This window comes from Falco punctatus (assembly GCF_963210335.1).
Source record: "Falco punctatus genome assembly, chromosome: 7".
NCBI classification, from domain to species: Eukaryota; Metazoa; Chordata; class Aves; order Falconiformes; family Falconidae; genus Falco; species Falco punctatus.
The window spans coordinates 10,453,543-10,481,273 of NC_137587.1; the positions used below are offsets into that span (position 1 = coordinate 10,453,543).

The 27,731-nt window shown below is 41.2% G+C and overlaps 1 protein-coding gene across 12 annotated transcripts in view; it reads right to left on the bottom strand.

Moving 5' to 3' along the window:
* Positions 1-227: 227 nt before the first annotated feature.
* Positions 228-27,731, bottom strand: part of MIPOL1 (mirror-image polydactyly 1) — a 203,448-nt gene continuing 175,944 nt past the window's right edge. For all 12 annotated transcript variants that reach the window (XM_080394330.1, XM_080394327.1, XM_080394325.1 and 9 more), the window contains one exon: positions 228-12,116. In XM_080394330.1, the coding sequence (XP_080250456.1) occupies positions 12,050-12,116 (67 nt within the window). In that variant the 3' untranslated portion in view covers positions 228-12,049. The remainder of the gene's footprint in view (positions 12,117-27,731) is intronic.

Sequence of the window (27,731 nt, forward strand, 5' to 3'; positions counted from 1 at the left end):
CCCTGGCATGCTCCTGCCAAGAACAGCCTCGCCCCCTCCCCGGGAGCGGAGCAATATTCCTGCCCATCAGATCTGCCCCCCGAATCACTTCTTTCCATTCACATTCCACTAACATCTACCCAGCCACTATTCTTACCATCCTTTGATTTAGCTCAAATTACAGTGTAATTAAAATCACCACGGAACACAACTAAACTAACAAGATTAGCTACACAATCACTTCAGGGTTTGTGTTTTTTTTTTTTTTTTTTTTTTGGTAGTAGCCTTATAAGACATCTACCTGGCTTCAGCAACTTTGACTTTCAGGTGGTTATGATAGGGATGTATTTCTTTCCATACTGGGCAAGATTCATGATCCAGCAACAAAAGCAGAGGACACGGGCATCAGCATTAACAAAGCAGGGTTCACTGAAATGAACTTCCTAACTCTGCTTTACCATCTTCCTTTCATCCTGCTCTTTCATTATCAATTTCTGCCTCAGATAATTTTCAGTCTGGTCTCTACCATACCCAGAAAATTTTAAGGAGGAACGGACCACGTGCTCTGAAGGGCTGTCTAGGACTGACACTGGCCATGAGGTCCTGGGGTGATGCTGTGCCTTAGAAAATGAGCACGGTCCTTGAAATCAGGAAAGTACACAAGTGAGGGCAGGGAGAAATCAGCTCCATATAGACCACATCTGAGGGCAGGAAAGGAGTGTTGTGTCCAAGTCAAGCATCTGCATGCCCAAGAATTAGGAATGCCTTACTGTCTGAGCAATACCTGATAGTGTGATACCAGCAAATCACGCTGTTCAGTTCATCCAAGAGAAGATTAATGGTGCTCTGTTCACGGTCCCCAATTACCAAAATGGAGATGGATTTGCAGTAGTAAATTGCTCTTTAAGTTCTCAGGAAAACAGAAGTGTAATGAGACGTACTGGTCTGAAGTTGAAAGAAGACAAAGACAGACAAGAAAACAGGTTTAATAACAGCAATAGATTCTCTGTGGAGTCCTTAGTTAGGGATCTGTAATTCCCCACACATCTGTACTTTCACCTGAGGGCCTGGGACCGGCTTTACGTGTAACAGACCAAGGGGGGCTGGAATTAATGCAGTTCTGGTTGGTATCCAGCTTTCCTGGGGTGAGCGAGCTAGAAAAGCAACGGTAAATCAAGGAGGAGCCTGCCATGTGGTTTTTATATGTTGAACCATTCTATAGGGTTTCTCACCTTTACAATGCACAATAGCTTTTCAAGCCAAGGAAATTGTTTTTCTTGGGTTGAACTCTACTATATGCACATATTATAAGCACCATAAATTGACATGGTCGCTAGCTAGATACATGCGTTGTATATGAATCCCTTAGGTAAAAGAGTAACCAAATGGGAACTAAAGACATAATTTACAGGTTTTGCAAGCGGGGGGGTGGAGTGGGGTGGAAGGAGGTAACAGGACATGCCTGTGACAGGTGGTAGTATATCTCCTACACATCCTGGGTCAAGAGGGTAATATGTGGTTCAGCCTGCCAGACCTTAGCTTGCTTTACTACTAGTGGAAAGCAATAGTCACAGCACCTACTTAGACACATGCAGCAGGTGGTTTCAGAAGAGCCCTAAGAAGATAAAATGTCAATAGTACTGAAAGAAAAAGGACTTTTAATGAGATAGTAGGTAGCAGGTCACTCCATAACAATGGTTGGCCCTGCAGGAAATGAGGCTGTGCAAGGGTGAAGTTCTGGATGAAACACCTCGTAACATGTAACGTTGGTCATTTGCAGACCAGATTTCAATGACTGGAAAATTACAAGGATAACGCCATTACTGAAAATCAGGGTGGATAGTTACAACAGGCAGTTGTGGAATCGCTATATAGGACTATTGAGAACAGCCCTGTGGGGTTTCACAAATATACACACTGAGGAAAGCATATTTTCTTTAGGCACAGGCAGTTCAGATTTATAAGAGTCTTACTCTAGTGGCTGTTAGAGCTCTGGGGAAATAAAGTTATCATGAGCAGACAAGCAAAATGTGGATGAAGCAGGGCATTTAGCTGCTTGAAAAGCAATTGAGCTGAGTTTCTCCATTATGTGATCAAAGAAGAGCAAAACTGTGAAGCTTTCTGGCCCTTCACTTCAGCACATGCTACAGCAGTTGTTGCCGTATTCTAATGGTTGATGCCGCAGTTGTGCAGACACGAGCAGCCCCTCTCGCTCTCCACCGTTATCCCTGCACGCCGGCAGCACAACCCTTAGCCAAGCCTTTGCTTAACACAGCGTGCAGCGAGTTTGCACATCTTTGTCCTTGCCTCTCCCGCACTTCAGGCTCTCAGGAGGTGAGTGCACTCTAGTTGAAGTACTACAAATGGGTGCAGTTAGTTAGTCCCCTGTGCAATGTCTTTGGGTCGCAGCGGGGGTCATGCCACCCAGCAGTGAGCCCTGCTCTGTGCAAAAGGCCAGGCAGAGACATGTCTCCGAAGAGTGAATTCCTGAGGCAGATTTCACTCAGGGTGCACCTATATTTGTGAGGTTTATTTTGTGTTAAGGGTGCATTTTCAAAGCTGCTCTCCCAGCTGGCTCCACTTTCTGTGCTTTGCTTCATGTCCCAGAGCAGTTTTGGTGCACTCAGCATCCCACAGAGATGACATGAAACTGAGAGCTGTGCTTCTACTGCCCACTATCAGGCAGCCCAGCTCAGGGGTTACCACGGACGTAGCCCCAAATGCACAGCAGTTGGTTGTGGGGGGCTCCATGCCAACTTCGTGCTCTAGGGCTTCTCTTCTCCTGCACTACCTGACGTGGTAATCTAGACCTGGTGTCAGCTCTTCCATCAGCTAAGCACAGCCCTGGTTCATGTACCTGTGATGTGTTTCTCTCTCCAGCAAGGATGTGCAGAAACACAGAATGCAGTCTAACAAGCAGATTCTGTAAATGGCTTAGGCTGAGATTTGGTTGTCTGAATAAAACAGAGGTGAATCAGGCACAGATAGATGTCAGTTGTCAAGGGTGGGAATGGTATTAAAAACTTACTTTCGGTCCTCTGTGGACACAGTGGCCAGTGGTTCCGTTTGCTGGGACCATACACCAGATGGTATCTCAAGACCCTACCTGCAAGGATCTGCAAATCATGGTCACCCTCCACCTTTCCTCCCTTCCTGTCAACCCTCCTTCCCCACTTGGCTCACCAGCACATGCAGCACCACCTCTCTTGGCCACAGCTGGTCTGATCAATATTTATTTGGCTGGCATTTATGGGGACCTGTTGAATTAAGGAAGAACTTACCTCAGTATAGATGTCTGGGCCCAAGTGGTCATATGGTCTGAAGGGCCAAATGAGCAGCTCTACCTTGGCAGTGCACGTGTGTGCACCAGGCAAGGAATCCTGCAAATCTAGGGAAGGGGGAACACGGGTCATCTAGTCAGCAGAAGGCATGACTGCCTACACTGTGCTGCTGCTGAACCTCAGCTACTGCACACGACACAGCTGCCCCCACAGGATAATATCCCTTGGGGTAACAGTTGGTCCCCAAGGCCACACTAACCTTTCTGAGCCCCATTCCCTATGACAGATCCCTTGGAAATCTGCTCACTTTCACAGTGTTGTCCCTGTATCTTTGGATGCCCTGAAACTCCACAGGTTCTCCGTTGCCTCTAAGGGAGCTCCTTTCCCTTCTGTAAAGCTGAACATTGCTGCAACAGCCAAGAGATAAAAATTTAAAATACATTAGGATGGTACAATTCCGTTTTGTTGACTCTCCTGGGAAGCTGAAACCAGTTCCAGAGATTTTTGCATAGCCCAGTAGCCAAACATTAGTCCATAAAGCAGTCCAACAGGGGTATTATTTTTCTTAAAGACTACAAAATCCCTTTTGTACATACAAAATCTGTTGCTGATACGATTTTGTAGCTTGACTTAAAAAAACTACTGAGCAAAGAAAAGCACATTAAAATTTAAGCCACCAAATTACATCTTTGCTATAGAAATGGCTCTTACTTTTATTCATACAGTGGCAACTCATTATGTGGGACTCACATACGGAGACAGCCTAGAATGAATCCCTGAAAGCTGTAAATTCGCAAGGACCAGATCTTCCAGACGTTCCCAGTGGTCACCAGTCTGACCCACTGGAAAGGCTGCAGCTCCTCAAGCTGTTTGCCACAGCCTTCCCGCACAGAGCTGCCACACTGGCTGCGCTGAGCCCAGCACCAAGCTAGCTAGCTGGCTTAACCAAGCCCTGCTCATTCCCTACTCACTCGGACAGGAGCAGCCATGCCTTTCCGAGCCAGAGAGCTGGGAACCGTTACAAATGTGACAAAGAGCTGCGGGTGGCTAGAGGTGGTGTTTCACGTACACCTGAGCAGAACAGTGCTTTTACACCTGGGAGTACTGACTGCACCGACAGAGGTGGTAAGATCTGCCTGGAAAATCCTCAGTCCACTTTAGTCAGTTCTAATTAGGCCCAGAGTGAAGAAATACAATTAAATGCTTATTTAGGCACTTCTTTCACCAGTTTAGGGATAAAGTACTATTATTATTAACTTTCCTTTTAAAGGTGTGCTGAGATTTATTGATGAAAATTGCAGAAGGGATCAGATCCTATTAAATATAATTCAATATTTACTATTTTGATATCATAACCTTTTATGTCATATTTATACCACAAAAGCCTTAGCGATAGGACAACTGCCATTTCTATCGCTCAGCCTGTGAGAAGTAGAGGGGACACTGCCCATTTTCATATTGATCATACAGTGACCAAAACAGCTAAATATTAATTTGAAATGTTTTATTTGAAATTTAGAACCAAGGTAGCTTGCCCTATCAAAAAAGAATTTAGTGAAAAAAACGAACACAACCAAATTTGAACAAATTTCCCAGCCTTACACACCAATTTTAACGCTAGCGAGACACCTGTTTCAAACATTACAACAGCTATACCTTGCTTTGACTTCTACGAAGTTTTCAAGACTTCCGTGTGTAAGCAAAGCAAAGTATTTCTGTCACTCATTGTAACTTTTCCTACTTTTCTATGTCTGAAGCAGGTAAAGCTTCCACACTCATGTGTTTTTGGATTTCACCCGGTTTTTTTCTGCTGTTCTGTTCAAAATTTAATTTCTATCTTGCACTTTCTCTGTTACGCTGCTTTAGTAGCAACAGGGCAGTCCAGGTACCCTGATTTGTGCCTTCTGCGTCTAATGGGAAGAGAGTCTCATTCAAAGCTATGATTTATCCACATCTTTCTCCGTTTGCTGATTTGAGCCCTTAACCCTAGGCCCAAAATGTTTGATACGATGTTTTGGAGCCCCATAGCTCCACATCCATGGATATGGAGCTATGGGGCTCCAAAACACATTTTTTTTTTTTTTTAAAGTTTGGTTCTGAAAGTAGTTCTGCTAATAGCTCATGAACAAATATGCCATAGTTTCCACCTTTTGAATTCTAAAGGGAACCATTACATTTTTTTAATTTCATGTGAAATACAGAGTGCGTATTCTTGTGTGAGTATCAATCATCGCAAATTCATGTAATGTCTTTCCAAGGGTTATCATAGCCTTGCTTTAGCACAGCCATCAGGAAGCAGTCATGACCAATTCTGTCAGGTATATTGCCATTTTACCATATGACAAAGGATCTGCTTCTATCATGTTCAGAAGCCATTCAAATAACGACAAACGTCTGTGAACGTGACACCGCACGAACCTTTGTCCCAAGGTAACCATGGAGGGAACATGCCAAACCCCTCCTGGTGACAGCTTCCCAGAAAGGAGTGTGACCCTCTGCAGCTGCCAATGGGCTGGGCAACGCACCAAAGCACGTGCACGATTGCAATGGTGCGCTCCAGCATTTGCTGAACAGGGGTTCTTGTGGTCTTAAACAAAATATGGTGGGTCCAATCTATACATTCTCAACTTTTGAAGTTTCAGTACAAGTTTTAGGTTAAAACTTATGAGAAAATAAAAGGTGATAAAAATAATAATAAAAAAAAGTTAGACAAAATGTTGTCCCTTCCTGTCCTTTCCGCCAAGGGAAGGAAAAGAAAACCACCTCCAGGTCAAAGACAGCTTTTCCTTTTCCTTCAGCTACCCCATTTTACCAGTTCAGCACACTTTTCCAACCTATTTTCTTTATTGCCTGGCCCGGCACTCACCATCAGGGTTAGCACTTACTCATCACAGTACACAGTATAACTAAGAGTAAAGCACTGCAGGATTTGACCACTATTCCTGTATTTGATTAATTTTTCAACCAAGTCTTGGCTATCAACATGAAGCCCTAAATTCTGAAAACACTTCTGGCTTTGCATTTCTGATGTTTAATTAAATAGAGTTAGCAGGTAAATATTACCTTAAAACTGATGAAGTTAATGACATTATTTTACAATTAACAATAAAAAAACCACACTCCAACCCCAACTCCTTTTGCAGCCTATTTTAATAAAGGGATTATAAAATACAAAAGAGACAGAGACAGGTAACCCGAGATGCAATTTTGGAATGCAAACTTTCAGTTCAAATGTGCAAGCTCAAACTTAACAAATGTTTAAAATATTTGAGTTTTTCAAATGGTGCCAAAATAAACCATGTCTTTTCTAAAGACTACATATTTAGCTAGGCACTGGCAATGTAAATCTTTCAACCATTTCAAGTATTTGTTTAAAAGCCTCCCAGAACACGTGTGCTCCCAACAAAACTGAAGAATGAAATGTTTAGACCACTGAAGCTCAACAGCTGACTTGTAATCAACCTAATATGAGAGCACCACTTCGGTTTTTTGGACTTGTGAATACATTTTATTTACCAATGCATGAGAAGAACAAACAGAGAAAGTCCAGTTCTGCAGACCTGATGTGAAATGGTACAGCGATAAGAGTCAGTACATGTAACGTCGCAATTGTAGCAAGCACTGGATCAGAGAAACTGCCGGTCACTGATTTCATGTGTCTCACAGTTTATTCTTGCACGGGAGGAAAATCTTCTGGGGTACAAATTAAAAAGAAAAAAACCAACACACCAAACAACCTTCATCTGGAATTACTCTAAGTGAAGAAAGGAAAGGCACAGAGAAATCCTGACATTTAGATAGCAAGTTCATTTGTGTATGTGGATTAACGATGTTACCACTCTTGATCACCTGATATGAATATTTATAAAGCCATTCAATTTGAGAATTAAGGTGTGTTGTAAAATGGCCTGTGATTTGGAACAAACAAATAAATAAATAAATGAGTATATGACAACATATTGACATTAGTAAACTATTTCAATATGATGGCTTATTTATAAAAGCAGTTTTAATATTCCCCTACATTAATGATTAACTAATGAATCTTACTTTCTTGTGAATATATTTAAAGAGGAATCAAACTGACTTCATCTACCGGATTCCACTAACAAGACCGAGAGCTGGCTCTGAACTTTTCAAATACCAGCAGGTTTCCCACACTAGTACAGAAAACCTTGCCACCAATTTTGGGCTGTGGGCTGAATTAAAAACAGTACTAAAAGACTAAAGGTTCCCAGTTCTTTTCTGTTAAAGTTGATTTGTCACAATATTGTTAATTAGTGAGGGCTTAGGGAAGGCTTACTATGAATATAATTACAGTGCCGAAAAGCATTAATAATGCTCTTATCCCGAGCCAACATGATGCTATTTACATATTTTACCCTGGCATATACCAGAAATGGCTCCCAATGCATAACATGCTGCAGGATCATCAAGAGAAACACACAAAGTCTCACAGGGGAAGGATGTTTCAGAGTATCTCGGTGCTCTTCAAGTCAGCAGGGACACTAATTTGACCAGTAATTACAACTGCCACCATAAGGACTGCCTATGGTGAGCCACCTTCCATCATGAACTGCTGTGCCGTCGGGAGGCAAATGAATTGCTACTCCTGGTAAGTAATCTGATGCAATCTCATCCTTCTCTCATAAATTAGGCCAGGAGTGACAATTGTATTTGTCTGCTGCGTAGGGGCAGGTTTCTTTTCACTTTCAGAGCTCTGCGCAGACATCAATCAGTTCTCAATGAATAAACTGTATGATAAAAGCCAATTAAGCAGTGTTATCATTATGGGCCATTTCTACTCGCCGGACCAGAATTCCTGTCCTCCTTACGCTGAAAGGCAAAGCTCAGGCTGGGTTCAATGGGGCCAGAAATTCACCCGAGGGCTGTGACGGCTGGGCCTGTATTGCCAGAGCTGTGTGACTTTTGCTGTTCACTTCAGCTGGTGAAGAAGCGAAAGTGTCTTGACCTTAGCCACACACCCTTTTGCAAACTCCCCCGAGGAGCCTAGGCACCTCTTCAGGGGCTGCATACCTTTTATGACTGTCACTAAGGGATTTGCCAAAGACCACACACCAGGCTGTTAGCAAGGAACAGCGAGAACCCAACTGTTCCTGAACCTCCACCTCTCAGCACAGCAAATTTCCCAGGGCCCTTTTCAAAGAAGACAAACCTTTCTAGCTGAATTTTAAAAATCAACACCTAATAGAATTACGATTCCAAGTCATTTATCTACAAGATGATAAACCCCCCTGACTCAAAAGCTCACTGAATTTCAGGCTACATGGTACAAGACATAAGACAGAGCCAGGAAATATTTTTTCACTTTAGGTACAATGTGTCCGAAGGAAAACTATGAAGCAAAATTATCACCTAATTTTACTGAATCAAGTATCACCCATAACCAGATGTATCTGACACAAGCCTGCCAGATGGCTTCTGCCTGGCCAGTCCTACTTTCCCAAACAAAGCCAGGGGACACGAGGGGCTGGAGGTCAAACAGTCCTGCAGTACGAAGCCTACACTCACACAATCATTCGCTTGGAGGCAGAAAGACCTGGGTGAAGGTGAGGAGCTCTCCATGCTCTGAGAGGAAGGAGGAACTTAGCACATTCAGGCATGGAAAACAAGCCCTCATTTAGCAAACTTGCGTTTCCAAAGTAGCAAACAAGCTTCCTCATCAATGCTGCCAAGGAGTAAGAGGGAAGATCTTCACTTCGAAAAATAAGCAGCTCAAAGGTAGATTAAAACAATGGGTAAGAATAAATGCTTCATTTTCACAGGGAAGGAAAGTTACCTTATTGTCCTACAGGGATCTTTGTCCTAGAGCCCATGTTGTTCAACTTAACTAAGAAATCACCTTGGAAAGGGGGTTAACATGGAGACGGTGGTATTTTCGATCACTGATGCTGATGATACTGTGTTACTGTGAATACCAAAGATGAGCTGTGAGAAGAGATGGAATAGGAGCTCATGGTCACTAGGGAATGCACGTCAAAAGAACAGGTGACATTCAGTACCCACAAATGCAGTTATGCATTCAGAAAACAGTTCTGTCTTCATACACCCTATGATGAATTCTGAGCTAAATATTATAACTGAGGAATGAGATCTAGAGTTGTTATTATTACAGGAATAAGAATTCCAAGAAATCATCTGTCATAAAGCAAGTCCAATGCTAAAAATGATTACAAATTGCATAGAGAATAAAACAGACAACATCATTATGACAACTCTTAAAGTCACAATTTGTCTGTATCTTGGATACCAGGCACAACTCTGGTTGTACCGCAGTAAAAAGACTGCAGAACTGGAAACGAAATAGATTAGCATGACAAGACCAATTACAAATAAGAGATAGCTTCTTCACAAGAGACTAGGGGTTCTCTCTGGAAAAGAGATGGTGGAGGAAGGATGCCAAATATGTAAAATCGCAAGGGACAAGGAAGCAATATGAACAGGGAACGGTTGTTCACTGTTTCTCTAATACAAAAACTAGGTGGTAGCAAATGAATAGCGCTGGTTCATAACAAAGAAAAGGAAATACTTCTTTACTCAATGCATCATTAACTGCGTAAGTTCTCGTGACAGGAACAAGTAGATACTAAAAGTTTAAAGGATTCAAAACCAGGTAATGAAAAAATGCTGCTAAATACAAAGACACTACCTCTGGTTCAGAAAGGCCCTAAATAACGAATTTCTGGGATACCATTTGGGAGAAAGGTCCCTAGTGCTGGCCTGACTTTACACCCTTTCCTAGCTATCTTCTACTGGTTATTGCCAAAGGCAGTTTTTGGGCTAATCGGACCTTTGGTCTAGCACAGTACAGTAGTCCTTACATTTTTATCTTTATTCTTTCCTCGCAACCTCCTTAGAGCAGGAATGGTTCACCAGCACTGACAACTCAGGAGATCTTGTCTTTCACTTGGTGCACTAAAGCTCAATGAGGACAGGAGGGAAAGGAGAGGCTGAGTCACCCAGGTGCTGGACAGCAGCACATGGGAGATGGTGAAGGGGCTGGTAGCTGTGGGGTGGCAGTCCTCGGGTCTGGAAGCATGAAAGAATTCAGTTTCTTCCCAGTGAATATGTGTGTGGGAGAAGCTCTAGACTCACTGGCTATCTTAGAATTGACCAAAGGTCAAAAAGGAGAACTTCAGAAGTTTCTAGAAGTGATTTGGTTAAATTTGCCTTGAAGGAATGCTACTTATCTCCCTGCAAGGGGTTAGGTTTGGTTGACTGAAACTAGGAGGAGCTTAGGTTGGCAGATGATGAAGATTTAACATGGAAGTTGCTTGAAAGGAAAAACTGGCAGTGAAATGCCTCCCCCTATCCAAAATTAAAATTTTGTTTTATTCAACTAGACTGCCCTATCATGACATCTGTACAAGCAGACATTAAGAGGGAAGACAGCATAACAACATTAAGCACAAATTAGAGTAGGCAAGCGGAAGCATTAGGAGCTACATCCACCCTGCCGGAGCTGGCTGGTCCGGGGAGGAACTTAGAGCCTGCTGTGCTCCTGAGATTCGTTACTGAATTTGGGCTGCTTAGAGATTACAGCTGCCTTCTTGAGCAGGTTTATACAAGCGTGATGTGACCTTTCAGCTCACCTTTGGTCATGTGACAAAGACACACTGAATACGGGGAGATGTTTGGGTCACGACTATAAGTCTAGGTCCGACTCTGCTATATCTGTAAGGTCTATAATATCTGCGTACGCTAGATTTTCCTCCTCACCCGTCAATTTCTCCCCTCCCTGTAGCAGTCTATCCTTCAGCATCTGCGCTCAGTTCTAAGGGCGCTTCAGGAGTACACAAGGCAGAGGCTGGCACTCTGGCCTCAAACCCAACCTGGGTGGTACTCCTGCACCGCAGAGCTATCAGGGTCTAGAAGAAGCAGGCAAAAAGTCTCCTAGGAAAGGGGTGAGGGACCCACCTTACACTGAAAAGGTGAATTTTGACTCTGTAAGGTGGTTTCTGAATATTTGAGAGATTTTCCCTCACAGGAAAGGCAGAGGAGTGACTAAAAACAACACAGGAAACTTTCCCCACTCTCTGACATACTGTTCGATGTCATACGGCTTTCATTTTGCAATTTATGAAGCTGTACCTCCAGTGAAACCTAACTGTACGTTTCTCTTTAACATATGCTGAAAAGTACTACCACGTACTACCAGTAGCTACTCAAGCACTGCATAAAGCTGTACATGTGTCCTTCCCTTAAATGCAGCCACAGTCACTAGCTGCGATTTGATGGGCTATGAGCAAGGAGGAAAAAAATCTCCAACACACTAGCCAGAGATATTTCTTGATCGTGAACCTACTTCATCAATTAATATATTTAACGTACAAATAGTGGACTGTTTTCAGTCTCACAAATAACATAAGGGATTTAAATTTTGAAACTGCTTTGCAGGATTTTGCACCTGAAGCCTGCAGTATTTGAAAACATGCTCAAGTGGTGCCTTGCAGCAGACTATAGTCTAGCAACACCGAGAGGACAGACTGTTAAAATAAGCATATACATCATTTTTCACAGTGCACAGTGCCACAATGCATCTGCTTCAAAACAAATACATGTTTGCAGTGAAACATTTCAACAAATCACAGAACTCAGCAGCAAAGTAGTTAAACATTTATGATTTGATTTTATCTCAGCTTGGAATGTCGCTGGAGTGTCCCACTTCTAACAACTGTTTGCTAAGTTAAGGCTTTAGTGTTTACACAGTGCTGAATGAAGCAGCCTGGTCACCAGATGTGAATGCTTCCTTAGACTAGAGCTTTCAATCAGATCACGGTCCTAATGGTCCCTGCTCCAACCTTCTTCCTCAGGACGTCCACCAGCCTTTCCAACCTGAGAGGGGGCAGGGGAGAGGGAGAGGAGAGAAAAAAAAAGGAAGCTAGCGTTAGGAATGTTCTGGCTGAAAGAGACAGTGTTTGCACTGAACCAAGCTGTCCTGGTGGTGGTCACGCTCGGGAACAAAGCACTACTGTAAAAGACAGACATTAAGGGAAAAGGCAGACAACTTACGGAAAACTTTTTAACCTACAACCCAACCCATCTGCAGTCAGCGATACATATCAACTTGCTTTTCTTTTGTGGTATACGTAGTATCTGAGGTCCCCGTAAGGCGTTAACACAGAACCCCGTGCAGCAATCCTGTGGCACATATACACTTCAGTGTAAGCAGGACTTTTAAAAATATGAGTGGTCCATGGCTCTTGTTAAATGTAACACTTAGCTGTTGTTTCCCCTTTAAAAATACCCCACTTGTTATCCAACAGCTACCTTTATTGTGCAGTTTATAAATTTATGCCTACAACTCCATGTATTTTATGTCCAAATTTTTTTTCTAAATACTCAACAAACCAAGTTTCTGAGGATGTGGATGATGATGTCTTGAAGGTGGCCTGTATGATTATTATGTTGACACAACTACAGACAAATTAACAATCTAAATAAGTAGGACAGAGAGTTGCCTAATTCTCTCTTATTTTTAAGGCACAGGCTATAAGCACGTCCAGCATCTCACTGACTTAATTTGTTCTTTCCTTTTGTTAAAGTAAGTAGGCAAATGCAAAGGGCTAAATTTGTTCAGTGTTTTCCATTTGCACACATTTATCTCCAGCACCCCAGTAATCACGCATTCAAACTATTTCTTTGATTTATCTGTATTTTATAGAATCCTTCAACGAAAACTCTCCCACAAAACCCCCTATTTAAAAGCAGACACTTTGTCTAGCAGAACACTGTTAGAGCCATGTCCAGCATATTACACACACAACTTCCATAACAAAGAGTCACAGGTTCAAATAGCTGTATTCACTGCTGCAAGGTTGACCATTTTTTCTTCTCTGAAAAGACAGTTTTTAAAAAAATATATTATACAACATAAGGAATGTAGCTAGGAAATAAAAATAACACAGCTTTATCAAAACTGCAAAATTCATTTTATCTCAGGGATGCATTAGTAACTTCAGTGCAGGAAAATTAGGTAACACGTCCTGGATTTATTGCCACAAGTCATGACTAACAGACATGGTATGTATTGAAACTCTTGTTTTCCAGGAACCACCAAGCACCACGAAGCTACACCTTTCATTGTACTCACCAGGTGACTTAATTCCTGAAATGAGATTAAGAATTCGCCACCCTAACATAATTATCAGACACCAGGAAATGTACGTGGAAAGTTCAGCTGGTCCTAGCTGTTCCACAGGGACTCAAAAGCAGTCAAAGCACAGGTGAAAAACTACTGCTTAGCTACTCCGCTCCCTCCTTTTTCTTAAATATCGCTTTTCATTTTTAACCAGCTAGGGCATTTCCCTTGTGTTTGTAACACATATCTACTGCACTTCTTCATCATTACAGAGCCCTCACCCAGGCAGCCCTAACTCAGTGCAGTCAGCCCATGCAAGTATAAAGTCAGAGCTTCCACAAGTCATTTGCTCCTGAAAGTTTTCTCACAGTGGAAAAAATCAAAGTTTTCTGGGTTCTAAGGCTTTTAGTTCAGTTACTGATAGGTCATAGTTTCCTCAGCCTCTCTAACTGGGAAGTTTCCCTGCTAAATCAGTTAGTCCATGTGCAATTTCAGAAAGCAATGGCAGAGCAGCCCTCACTTTTAACAGCATTATGTTCAGAAGCACTGCAGGCTTCTTAGCCACTTTATCACTGGAGGTCTCTTTCCCTCTCATACTATCACCCTCTTTAATGTGCTTCAGAGACATAAAGCGCAGGAGAAATATTTCAAACCTTCTGGACAAACAGAAGGTTTGGGCTACAAATTGTTTTCTGGGAGACAACAGAAAAATAGTAAAATCTGAGCTCATGGCCTTATTTAAATCACTGTACGGTTAAAAAGAAATACTGTATGGCTTCTACAAGTGGGAGAAAAAATATTTCAATAACTGAGGTTTCTTTTGGGGAGGCACAGGCTGGATGGAGGTCAGTGCTGACACACAGCCCTGCAACTGGGCTTAGATGTGCACCACTCTGTGACCAAGCAATGACACTGCACACCAGAGCAGAGCAGGTTAGCGAGGAGCTGCCCATGTTTGAAGAGAAATACCACTGGGATGAAAGTAGCTGTCTTCTGTTTAACCTTGAAACTGTCAGGCTTCATTGAAAATAATGAGGCTTAACAATCATAGCTTCTGCTTTTCAAATGAATGATGACTGAAATCATCAAAATGAGGTGTTCTGCACCAAATACAAATCGTGCAGGGCTTATTTGCCTTTTGTTTCAGTCATGTGTGGATTTGCAAATTTATTTATTCTTTATTAGAAGAAAGAAAAAAAAAACCAGCAGGGGATTAAGAAACCATACCTTTGAAAGAGATTTAAACAATAATGTAAAAGAGGAACTGTAACAGCTATTTATAAGATAAAATAACAGAGGGCAAAACTCACCCCTACACAGATGCAAGACCCAATAAACCACTGAAATCCCACTTAAGCCTACAAAATAATTCTACGGGTTGAATCAGTGGTTAATAACTCTTGATACAGGCCTCAGGGGGCTTTTCGGAACGATAATCCTGGCCTCTTTGTTCACCAAGGGCCCAACTCTGCCAACCTGACTCGCACTAAGCAACATTTTTCTTTGTAATAATGGGTGGCTGGCATTGAGGGTTGTGTCACTGAGGTGCTACTTGTGAGGGCGAGGGTGGCAGAGTCGCCCTGCGTCCCTAAGGGTCGGTACCCAGCCCGGCGGGATGCTGCAGGCAGCTCCTTTTCGAGGCCGAGCATTTTAATCCGTGGTAAACTGAAGGAATAGTCTTATAGCTCAAGATCAAAGGTAACTTAGATATCTAAACTGATGAATGGGAGGTGCTGGGAGCTGCTCTAAAAGTCTCTGCGTTTGCAGAGTGTTATTCAAAACACAGCAGACACTAACCTGAAGAAGGCAACTTTTATTACATTGTGCAATCACGATATATCTGCCAGTATAATCTCACCATATTTTACTTAACTGAAAGCAGTACTGGCTATGCTTGACTGTAACCTAAGACACAGATTTAACAAATGACATTTGCCTTTTTGCTTGTGAAGGAAACAGTCCTCATAGTATAAATTAAATGCTCAATGTGACACTATCTTCTCCTGAGATCTAAGCACTGACACTCGCTGAATTTGCATCTCATGAAGCAACCAAACAAGTAAGTCAAGAAGAAAGTATTTGTGTTCGTATTTTAGGTCAGACATATCAGAAGAATGATATGGTGGGCAACTCTGCTGCAGTGCTGAGGGTCCAAATGTGCAAGGACAGACGGACACCTTCAGGAATGTTCAACAAAGCCTCTTAAGGTCTCCTCATTTTCACAGATTTCAATTTCTTGCTTAAAGAGATTTTGGAAAATCCCAGTAGGTGACTTTTGCTATTTCTTGGTACTTACATAAGTCTAGAAAATCTGTCCCTTAACAAATAAATTATCTTAGCAAATGCCACTTCAGCATTCTCTATGAGTACAAAATGACTTATAAAATACAGGAATAAACTATGTATTCAGATGGAGAAGTACAACTTTGGTTTTATTTATACTGATTTGCACATATCCAAAGTAAAAAAGTCCTGTGTTTTTTGGGATAGATGGAATTTACATCCATGAAAATCACAAAATTGAGAGCTAGAAATATTCTTTACCTCCACTACATACTCCTGTAATGCTCATGTCAGTGCTTTCATGAAATGGAAAAATAACCCCATCCCACAAATTAGGAAAGGCACATCTGGTCCATCATTATTTTTCAGTCAGCAAAAGACATCAGTGTGAAGAATCTTGAACTGCCGTGGCTTAATGCTTCCTCAATACAAATTTGGACTTAAGCAGGTGAATCTGTGTTTTCATACAGAAATAAAAAGATCTTGAGGGGCTTGCTGCTATGTTACCAGTTTGAGTATCTACTTTTAAAAGTTTTGCTAAGCTTAAAAAGGTCCTCATCATCAGAGGTAGGCTGCCTAAACCAAGACGTTGCTAGGTGCTTCTTTCCCAAGACAAATTCTCAACCATTCTCAACTCCTCTTCCAGTTATTTCAAATTGTGTTCTTTTACCACCTATGCATGCATCTGAAAAAATGCCTGCAGTGTATGTTGTTATATGGAGTGTTCTTAGGTAGCTCCTGAACTGCTTGACAACTTGCTTTGATTTTTAGCAAAGCCTTCCAGAACTTTAATCCTTTGAGTATAAATCATTTTGATTTTAGGGTCAGCCTCCATAAAGCAGACTTAAAAACCTTACTGACAGAGAAGTTTGTCCCATGAGCCCAGAAACTGGATGTAAAGTTGCAAAAATGTTACCTACTGGTCTCTACTGTTGGCTCTTACACCTGTTTTTGGCTTGCTTTCCTCTTTCACGTATTCTGCTGAAGATGTCTAGCTCTAAACTGTAGCTTGGGATCAGTAACAAATTTGCAACTGCATAAATCCACATAATTCAGTACATCCTCCCACACTGCTCCACCCCTGGCCAAAGCAACTCATCCCAAAGGAGCGCTGTGGCCTTTAGCCACAAGTTCTGAACATGACAGACTTAGTCAGTCACGGAGTGATCTTCCAGGGCATCGTGCCCCAGAAGCAGCCAAAATGGAGACCCAACTGAAAGAAAAGGGCATCCTTCAAGTAGTCTATGTCCTAATCTGCAAAGCAATATATAGACTAGCTGAAAACAATAGCTTCTACCTGCAGATGGAAGAGTTAAGTGATAAAAACAACCCCCCTGGATTTTGAAATGCTATATAAAGGCTTATAAACCTAAACTATAACCCTTGGTTATCTTTCCAGTAGATAAGATTAGGCTCAAGCTATGAAGATGGCCTTACTAGCATGATTTCTGGCTTCTTCTGGAATGTGTTTTGCTAACACTAATTCCCTTTAGAAACCAAGCATTTTAAAATATATTAGGTAAACAAAATGCATTGGACAAAAGCATTACAAGCCATTTAGCAGTAAAGCCCACTGAATGACTATTTGGTGAGTGGTCATACAAACAAATTCACTTGATTTCATCCCAGAATTAAAAACCTCCTTTCCTTTCCCTCTCCTTCAGTCTTCCTCTTGGATATATTTAATCAAATCCTAAATGGAGTACTCCTTTTCAGGCATTTTCTGTAAAAGTCAAGGGACCAAATGACATGGAGAAGAGAGGCTGCTGTGATACCAGTCTCATCCAGAAACCAGTTGCTTGGATGGGATCATTTACTCAAGAGGCTGAAGGAAACTGGTTCAGCTCCATTATCTGTACAAGGGAACAGCTGCTTCCAGCTGCTCCCCTCTCGGGGAGTGGTGCTGTGCTAACGCCGGGTGCTGGGGTGGCTTGTTCTCAGTTTCAAATGTTGAGGCTGCTCCTACTGAAGAAAATGCTTAAACATTCACTGGATTGAAGCCTGGAATGTAAGGGTATGACCTCGCAGTGAGTGGCCTATCTACCATGCTTACAGAGGCATCGCCCTCTTACCTCTGGGTGGTTCAGTGATTCTTTAATTATTATTCCTCAATTCGGGTATTATTTTTGCCACCTCAAAAGCTTTCCTTTTGAACAATAATAATTTCTGATCGACTCACTAAAAGACATTGCCAGTTGCATTTAATGACCATACACCGGTCTGTCATACTTCATACGTCAGCACAGCAGTAAAGACCACATGTGGTTCAGATGCAGCAGGCTGCCTCCCTTCTGCTTAACAAAGTTCCATCCACACCTTTTGGATCAGAGACTGAGCATCTTGCTAAATGATGTGCTGGAGATCAGCAGTGGTTTTGAACCTGATGCAGGAACTGCTGTGCAAAATTTGTGGCCCTGGGTTAGACAGGTGGCTGGACTGACTGTATTAATGGTCCTTTCTGGTCTTAAAATACAAGCCTTAGAGACTGATTTAGCAGCATCAGCGAGCTCTAAACTGTGGTAGACCACAGCGTCGAATCTAATCACTCCAGGCACTGCCGCCAATTCCTGCCTGCCCAACACTGTTTGTAATGTCACTCCAAAAAGTATGTTCCATTAAACCTACAGGCCTTAAATTTGGCAGGGCAAACCATTCTGCCTCTGAAAAGCACTGTCACAAAACAAGCATTCCTATTAAATCCCTTTCAGCATCTTCTCAACCCAAAAGAGTAATTCTGTATATGATTAAACTTAGAAGTAAATACAGCCAGTTGGGCTCCTGACAGCAGACATATTTCAAAATAAACCTGGCTTACACAGGCCTTGGCTAAAATATTAAGCCTTTATCTGTGGTCCACAATAACTAATCTTGTCAAATTGTTTGCTCTCTACCTTCTGTTTGGAAGATTATGAGCTAGCTCACCATTACTATTCACCTTGTGCCATCACTAGCAGCAGGAAAAGTGAGTGGTAAACACAGTTGGTCTATTTTGACAGCGTTTCACTCTACTTTGCATTGATGTATATTGCTACACAGTACAGGATAATACAACACCAGGACTTTGCATCTATGCTGGATTTAATGCCACCTTGTGAAAGGTATGGCTCCTTTGCTTTCAGAGGCTTTCTCAGGATGGTGTACACTGATTGCCCAAAATAAATGAGCTTACAAGAAAGAAAAATAAACCCTGAAACAGCTACGCTATAACCTCATCTGTATTTCAGTACATTGAGATCTACAACACGTTTATCATATAGACCAGGCTCTTACTATTGGATGGAGCATTCAGATCTGACTGTGTGGCTGACACTGAAGAGTTAAAAAATTAATAATAACCGAAATAGAGGACATATTGGCATATTTAAGGCCAAATGATACTCATCAGTTTATTTAATCAGATCACAGAATTTCACCGAATTACTCCAGCTTCAGTCCAACAGTTTATAAGCCAATTTTATGCAAAGCTTAGACTATTTGTGCAAGAAAAACCTTTTTGATACCCCCTACCAAAGCTGGAATTACTTTTAGCACTGACAGTCACTGTTTCCATGCATTTGGTGTCACAGCTGGTCTCTTTTTTTAGGAGAATCTTGACATCGAAGCCTACTCCATGCAGTGAGAGCATTTCCAAAAAGTTTGTGCTGATATGAATAGGCAAGGGTTTCCTGGATTTTCTTGCCAAATACTTCCTGGAAATCTGCTTAGGAAAAGCTAGCAGTTTTACTTTACGCTAATATATCTTCCTCACAGGAAGTATCCTGCCATAGTATTTATTCATTTGAAGAAGGAAAAATACTATTTCCTGTCAACTCCTGACGAATGCTAGCCCTGCCCTTTGGTAACGATGTTTGGTATTAACTGAGTGCCATGAATCACAGGCTTAAGACAGAAGCTTATTCTGTCTCTGAACAGGTACCCACCTTCTTCTTGAGAGCAATACAATCTCTGCAAAGCAAATACTCTTTGCTTTGAACGCTCACAACACAGAGGGATGGTCAGAACTTTTAAATAAAGCATTTAAAAGGCAGACATCAGGCCTATTTTGCATCAGGTGTACTATGTGGCAAAACAGTACGCAGGGAATGAAATGACTTGCTTGAAGCTCAACCAACCAAGACGACTGAAAAGCCCTCATGTTTAATTTTATGTATAAGTAGTCTTGAGCTGAACTAGGTTCCTCATGTGCAGGAACAAAAAAAAATATCCTGGAGAATTAGAGCCTAAAATTGATGGATACAGAGCCCTTCTCTCTGAGCTTCTCTATCTGTGCTCTGAACCATGTCAACTGCTAACAGCTAGCCAGTTCTCTTATTGTATATCCAGCTGAGAAGTATTTCGGGAGATGGAAAAAGGACCTACTTTTTAGGGGATTGTTCTAAATCTCTCTTCAGGAATATTTAAAAGCAATGTCAAAAATTGATTATCTAAACCAAATAGTATTTCAAAACTGCTCAAAACGAAGTTAGACAGGATTCCTCGTGAGAAAAAAATTCAGAACACAGGACCAGCAGAATGATACACATTTACGTATCTGTAGGGAATAGGTTTACTAAGAGACTCTGAACTTCAGAAGTATCAGTCTGAAATCAGCGCATTGCTCCTTTCTGCGTGTTTCAAACAAGCCTGCCTTCAAACAAGCCAGATCCAAACCTCTCAGCTGCCTATTCCAAGCCAGTCTCACCTCTTCTGGGCATCTTCTGGTCAAGTCCTGTTTACAATGAGTTTGTAAAATCGCGAACACTGATGTACTACTCAGGCTGTTTCCCAAGTACATAACATCAAAGCACAACTTTGGCAGACTCCTCTTGATACCATAAACAATAAAGACAACATGAGCTTTTTTCTTAATTCCACAAATATTTTACAAAACCTGATGCAGACTTGCTGGCTTTAGGCACCTCTCAGTTATGTTCCACCTCCCTGAGGTAGTTCCACCCTTGTGACGAAAAGTAAACTGGAGCTTGTGGAGAGAAAATTCCTTCCTAATAAACCACCATCAAACCCCTCCACTTTACAATAAAAATAATTGGTTTTATGTAGATTTGATGTATTTCAATAGATTTTCTTTCCTGGCATAACTGATGTGACATTGCCCAAGCTGGAATGTGGATTCTACATCCCTGAGAGATCAAGTAACAATGGAAACGGGTTTGGATGTAAGAGGAAAGCATTCAATTAAGCTCCCAGTTATGGTAAGTCCTTTGTAACAGGCTCAGACTGGTAGGTGAACCCCCCACCCTTCCTGTGTAATCCAGTGGTGCCCACAGACTTCTCCTGGTTTCAGGGCAATTCACGCTTAGTCATACTTCTGAAAAGTATTTCTAGAAAACAAATAAGGGCAGTCTTCCCTCAGCAGCGGGATGAAACATCCTCTCCTTCTCTGAATGTTTGAAATAGATTATAGACAGATGCAATCAGCATGAAGTTTGTCTGTTATGGTGATGTGACGGGGTCCCCTGTGCAGGGATCAAACCAGAAGAGATGCCTAACTGCTCATTTACACACACAAAAGGGGTTTTAAAAATACCAGTTGAGACTTGGCATCACAGACCAAAGTGTCTCCTCCACATGCGTAGTGCTCCTCAAAATACTTCATAGGCTTTTTACTAAGTTATCAGCCATTGAAGGCCATTAAGGTAAAAACAAGCCTCCCCACTTCTCAGCTTCAGTAACCTCTCTCCAGGAGCCGGCAGACAGACTGTCTCCAATGTCTTCAGCACCATTCTAGCAAGTCAATTCACATGAGAATTTTTTTTTGTTTTCACTGGCCTTCTGGGCCTATTTTGGTCCATGTTCCTGCCATCTGACTGAGAATAAGCTTCTCCTCCTGCTCCTGGGAGGTGACTGAATTCCCGAGCAAGGAGAGAGACCTTCAGGTCATTTTGAGGGCAGATTTAATGCCTCCAGACTGGGGAGCCTGCAGACTCAGGCCTTGGTGGCAATTCTGCCTGCTGGTCACATGAATGGGACTGATTGTAGGAGAAAAACTTTTTAATTTGTGCTGCTAGCAAGCACAAAAATTTGGCTTTACATCATTTACATCAAAGTCACAAAATTCTTCAAAAGCATAGAGCAAACTATTTTCTCAGTACTTAAAATTGGAGATCTGTGAAACATCTTTTGTGTTGAGTTCACCACTTAGAAATCCCTTTTATCAGATGCAGATGTGCATCTGTTACATCCCTCAAATAATTTTTTATTATCTTACCAAAGACTGAGGTGAAAGAAATGGATATATTATGAGGAACAGAATAAAGTGTTAAATACATTAATTTTATTATACACATCTCCAATACCTACAGTGTCTTCCCTTCAAAGGCTGAATTCTGATACTTTCTATGGGGAAAAATTTCATAATCAGAAGCTGAAATGATAAAATTTGGTCTGAAAGAATTATGCCTTCCAGCAACTCGGTGTTTAGCTTTTCATCCTTATACCCGTACCACATACAGCAAAAATGTAGAACAAGAAAGCCAAACAACTTGCCAATAAAACAGCAGCAGCAATGATGGGGTTAAAGCTGTTGTTAGTTCTCATAAATACAGTTGATGCTGTCTTTCTACAAAAGCTTGTTAAAAAATTAAAAGCCTCATGGAAAAATCTGGCTATTAATTAATGACTCAGTATTAGACTAGAAACATGAACTGCAATTTTTTTTCTTGGAGAACAAGCCCCTCCTTCAGTAAAGGTACACTTAATTTTAAGCAGTGGAAAAACTGAAATGATTTCAAGTTTGTTTAAAATAAAATACCTTGCTGGCCTAGTCAGTTATTTCTATTTGTTGCTGTAAAGAACTGTTCCAGCAATTCTCTAAAAGATTATATGTAATTCAGAAGCTTCAGAAAGTCTAGGCTTTCTTTTCGAGCTTCTGCACATACATTTACAGCATTCAGTCTTTTGCATATGTTAAGAAACAGTATGAGTATTAACAGAAAGAACCGCAAATTTATTTTTATTCCTTCAGCCAAGCCACAAATAAATGACTCTTGCAAACAAACCAAATACTATTTAGTAACGGCAATGTAAATGCCATGGAGTTATTTTATTTGGATATAAAATATTAAAGTAAATGATTATTTGCTGTGACACTCGTTTTATCATCTTGGAAAAAAAAGCAAGTCTGAGAAAAAGTTTTCTTGCTGTTCTTCAAGGAGCACTCAATCTGCTGTTCAAAGTTATTTAATAATTTGTCATAGAATGGTTAACTATAAGCTTACAAATACTGTGTCAGCATGCTTCTTCCTATTGGGCAAACAACTTCAAAATCTAATTTGTTTGTGTTATTGGTCTTACTAAATATTAGTCTTTGCAAGTCTGGTTTACACCATTGATGTTAACTATGCCAACATTCTGATTTTGTTCTGAAGTATTCCACAACAAGCTGATATTATACAATACAAGCCCAAGAGCTAGCCGATCCAGTTTACTGAGTATACTTAGTGTATTTTGCTACTGATAAATCAATAAAACCATGTTGTAATCTACAAACTTCCATCTCTGTGAAGCAGCTATAAGCAAACTGTAAATGAACACACAGGTCAAAAACTGGGATGCTGTGATTATGTTGACTCTGAAAACATTTGACTTTCATAGAATACATTTTAGTGTTTGAGAGAACGAAGTTTGAGCACTGCTTATATTTTCGTGAAAGGCTGAGATGATAAATATTCAAATGATGATAAATATTTGTGTTTATATTGTAACTACCCATACTTTAAGAAAACAATATCTGCACTGCAATCCACAATTTACAGAGGTTAAGTAAATACAAACCATAGCTACACAAAGAAAATAAGTACTTGATTTAGACTGTATGCTCAGTTTTGCATTCTTCATCCATGTGAAACTCCCTGCAGTCAATGGATATCTTGGCTGTGCAAGAAATGCAGGAAAGGCTTCCCTGTCATTCCTTTTGGTTGGGACCTTTTGTCTTCATTCTGTTAAGTGCCCCACTGAACACAACCCTGGCATTGATCAGAAACCATCAGATGCTAAAGGCTTCATTTTAATTTATGACACCCAAAGTACCATGAGAAGGGCATTCCATCATCTGCTCTGGCAATATCCCACATTATAACTGTATGAGAGTTTTGGTACTGATACCACAAACTGCTCTATTAAGGGTCACTTTCAAATGAAAAGGAGATGTTAAAAGATATTCTGACTCATTAGTACTGCAAAGGGTCTCAGCTGTAGTAATCCTGAGAATCACCAAACCTGTCCTTCAGGATGCTGGTGTTGAGAACAGGATCTGCAGCTCCATGTGAGCTCTGGACCAGTGCATTCCTCCTACAGACTGCACAGAGAGCATGACAGCATCTTGGGATGGGATTTGCAACAACTAGTTTAAGGAGAAAGATGCTCCTAAATTTGCCAAATAGGAGGGGTTTATTCTTTTTTTTTTTTTTAAATCTCAGCCCCTTGCTTTAAGTGGGTTGATCCAAGCTGTCCAGAGGTCCTCAAGCTGCCCTTTGCTACAGATAGCCTGAGGCCACCTGTTTCTTTTAAGGTGACAAAGATAACAGCAGTGCTCACTCCTCCTTTTTAAAACAAGTGTGAAAAAATTATACTGACCATCAGCTAGAGCAATCAGCCAAGCTAAGGAAAACTTGGGTTTAACCCACATCTGCAACTTCTCAGGAGAGCAGTACACTCCAGGGTTAAAATGTCTTCTCTACTTTTTCTGAAGCCATGAAATTCTACAGAAGAAACATCTGAAATGTTATTAGACCTGGAGGTGTGATTCTGTGGGTGGTGATCGAGGGTGCTGACCTGGGAAATGGGAGATGGGTGTTCTGCTACTGGCTCTGTATTTATGTTCAATAGGCATTGGACAAAACTGAGAAAAAGCCCTAAAGGAAAGTGTCAGAACCAGGTCTTGCTTCTCAGAGGTGAGTAGCCTGCTCATTGCTCTCTGATCTGGGAAGCCTGCATTATTTTGCTATGTGATACTCCTCCAAGGCAAGGAATAGAGAGCACCCAGATCAAACATGTGTGGCTAAAACATCCCTCTGAGGTACAGGAGATCTGAACCAGGATATCCTCAGACGGAGGAGGAACCTTAGCTCCATTCCTTCCTACCGTGGAGGAGTACTCCCAGACAACCACTTAGAAAACCAGATGGGGGACACAGATACCAAAGAAGCTTTTGAACGAAGACATCTGAGGTCACACTGCTCTGTGTGGGTCTCTGTGCAACCAGTGTGCACTGCTCCAGTTCAGCACGTGCTTCTTCATTTGGGTCTCTAAGGAATCCAAGCAGAGAAGACAAAAAGTTTTGTACTTTTCCAGTCAGGAGTTTTCTGCTTATGCTAACCCAAGTCCTCCCTTCTCTGGCCTGGGAAGTTATCAGTGTTAGTGGCACTAAGTTATCAGGCACTCCCTCCGTCACATCCTGCAAATTTTACCTGGACTGTAACACGAAGTACGCAATTCAAAAATTCTAAGTGAAGTGTCATCCAATAAAGAGAATATAATCCAGTGCAGAAAACACATTTCATTACAGCTTTGCAAAAGCGATACATCTCCTTCTGTACAGCATGAATAATACCTTAGCCTTACCAAGGGAGACAAGATCTGCTAGTGGTGCAGAAACACGGCATACCTACAACAGTCCAGAGAATACGCCACCAGTGACTGAATTTGTTCAGCTCGCCTTAGATTTGAATACTAGTTCAGTATTTTATTGCCTCCAGACCCAGAAAATTGGTCTCACTCTATATGTTGAATTTCTCTGAGGCTGCACATAACCTCACTGGCTTACTCAATTCTTTTATTACAACAAACAGGTATCTCTATAAGACTTTTTAGTTCATCATTTCACCGTACATGTTAGTGCAGTCTAATTTCTGAGAGGAGTCACTGGTGTAAGTGCAGAATTCCGAGTATTTAAATTAATTCTGACCATACTATGTAGTGTTTTCAGTTAGATCACACGTGACTTTCTTTACACATTTCAATTAGTCCTAATTCCTCACTGAATTCCTAAAGCAGACTACTTCCAAGCCTATCACCCCTAAATCCAATAAATTCACACTGCCTGTTATTGCTACTCTAGTTAATGGTAATATTTTTGTATATGATTTGATGTGATTGTTACTAGATCTTGTGTTTCAGACTTTCTCATGTTTCTATTCATGTCTTGCACGCCAAAGAAATTTTGCATCATCTCTGTTGCACTCTGCAGAATTCTTTGGGGTATGTGGTAGTTTTGCGTGCCTGGGAATCTTCCATCTGGCTGGTGTGGGTTTCCTAAACACCATAAAACCCCGCCTGTGGAGATTGTGTATCTCTTATGGGCCCCGTGGAGCTTATAATCTGTTTTTAATCATTGCACAAGGCAGCCAACACATCAGTCCTCATCAAGCAGTTTTTTCCATGTTGCATCTCCTTTAAGAACTTTTGATCCAGTTCTGAAAGTCCAGAGCTATTGCTAGTTTCCATTGGTACCTTAGACTGCCACAAGAGTTGTCTTCCTCAGCTCCCCGTCCCCTTCCATAGGTCTCATAACCACTGTCTCCTGGGGCTCGCTATAGCAAATGAAGGATTGTCAGCACTTTGCCCTCACTTGCTCATCTTTTGAATGTACCCAGCAGCATCTTTTTCTCAGTAAAATACAGGTCGTATCCTCAACACGGACAACTGAATGCAACACAGTGCGACAGAGCTACAGCGAGTTTGCTCCAGCTAAGAAACTAGCCCTACATCTACATTCTTCAACAAGTCACCAGAACTTACTTTACAATTCAAAATGCCAGCACCAATCAGATTATTCCCTATATGATATTAAAAGATTACCAACTATTCAATCCCAGCAGAACTTCACAGCAGCAGGCAGCACAGTGGTTTTCATTAAAAGCAAAATCACTTTTGACAGTTGCTAAATTATTTACTGACACAAATCAGTGAACTATTAATATCTATGAAGCTTCCAGTGGTTAATGTGTTGATTTGACATTCACCAGAACACAGTTTTGTAAGTAAAAAAAAAAAAAAAAAGCAGTCTAGTTTTAATAGGGAAGTCTGAACATCTAAATGTAACCTCTTAATAAAGCAAGAAATCAAATGATGTTTATTGTTTTGAAAGATGAAAATTGAAAAAATATATATCTGAAATTTAAAATAAAGCCAACCGAGTTCTCTAACATTTGGCGGTTCCTCCAAAACAAATAGCTTTAAGTCCTGGTGAATGTACAACTTGTTTCTTTTGTGCAGTGCTTCTGCCTGCAATTTCTAATTAACTAGCTCCATTCTTATCCACAACGAGTGACTGAACGCATACAAGCTACAACGTATACTTCAACTAAATATACGCAGGTGTGATTGTAAAAGGGAGATAACCAGTTAACAACACTTGCATGTTGCAAAGAGGCTCGATTAGTATAATAATTCAGAAACCTTGCTTTTAGCCTGTTCCCTGCATAGCTGTGCTGTACTGAATACAATCTGCACACTAAAGATATCATGTTTGCAGTTAAAAATCTCCAGAGACTTTAGACCCATACATAAAGATACTTATTTCACTCTTTTCTGAGACACTGACCTGTATCCTCATTCAAAAACGAACACCACATCTTTATGTTATTAAATCTTTGTTTTGATCTATTAGTATTCACCAAAGTGCCATTTTATACAACCCCACACTGAATAGGCAAGGCCGGAGGTAACCATCTGCAGCTTTAGAGTCTGCGTTCGAATTGATGAAAAGAGCTTTGTGTTTTCATTGCCAAGTTTGATTCTTCCAGTCATTAGACATTCCCCTCAGATCGCATCAATGAAGCGGACTCTCTTACACCCATGTGTTAAATTCTCTTCTCCTCATGGTTTCCTTTGCCAGCTATACTCCAGAAAGACTACTGGGTCTTAGCCACATTCTTCTCACAGCTGTGTTAAAAAAGAGCATCAGAGCGTCTTCCCAAAATCCATATGTGTATCTGGTCAGTCCCCTGTCAGAGGGTCACCTCACATTGTGGTGTGATTATTCAAATATTCATTCTTGTTCTTGAACTGCACTGCTCAGATCATTCTGAGGAAGATTAGACCCTCCAGCCAGCACTGGAGAACATCTTGGATGTTGGTGTGAAACG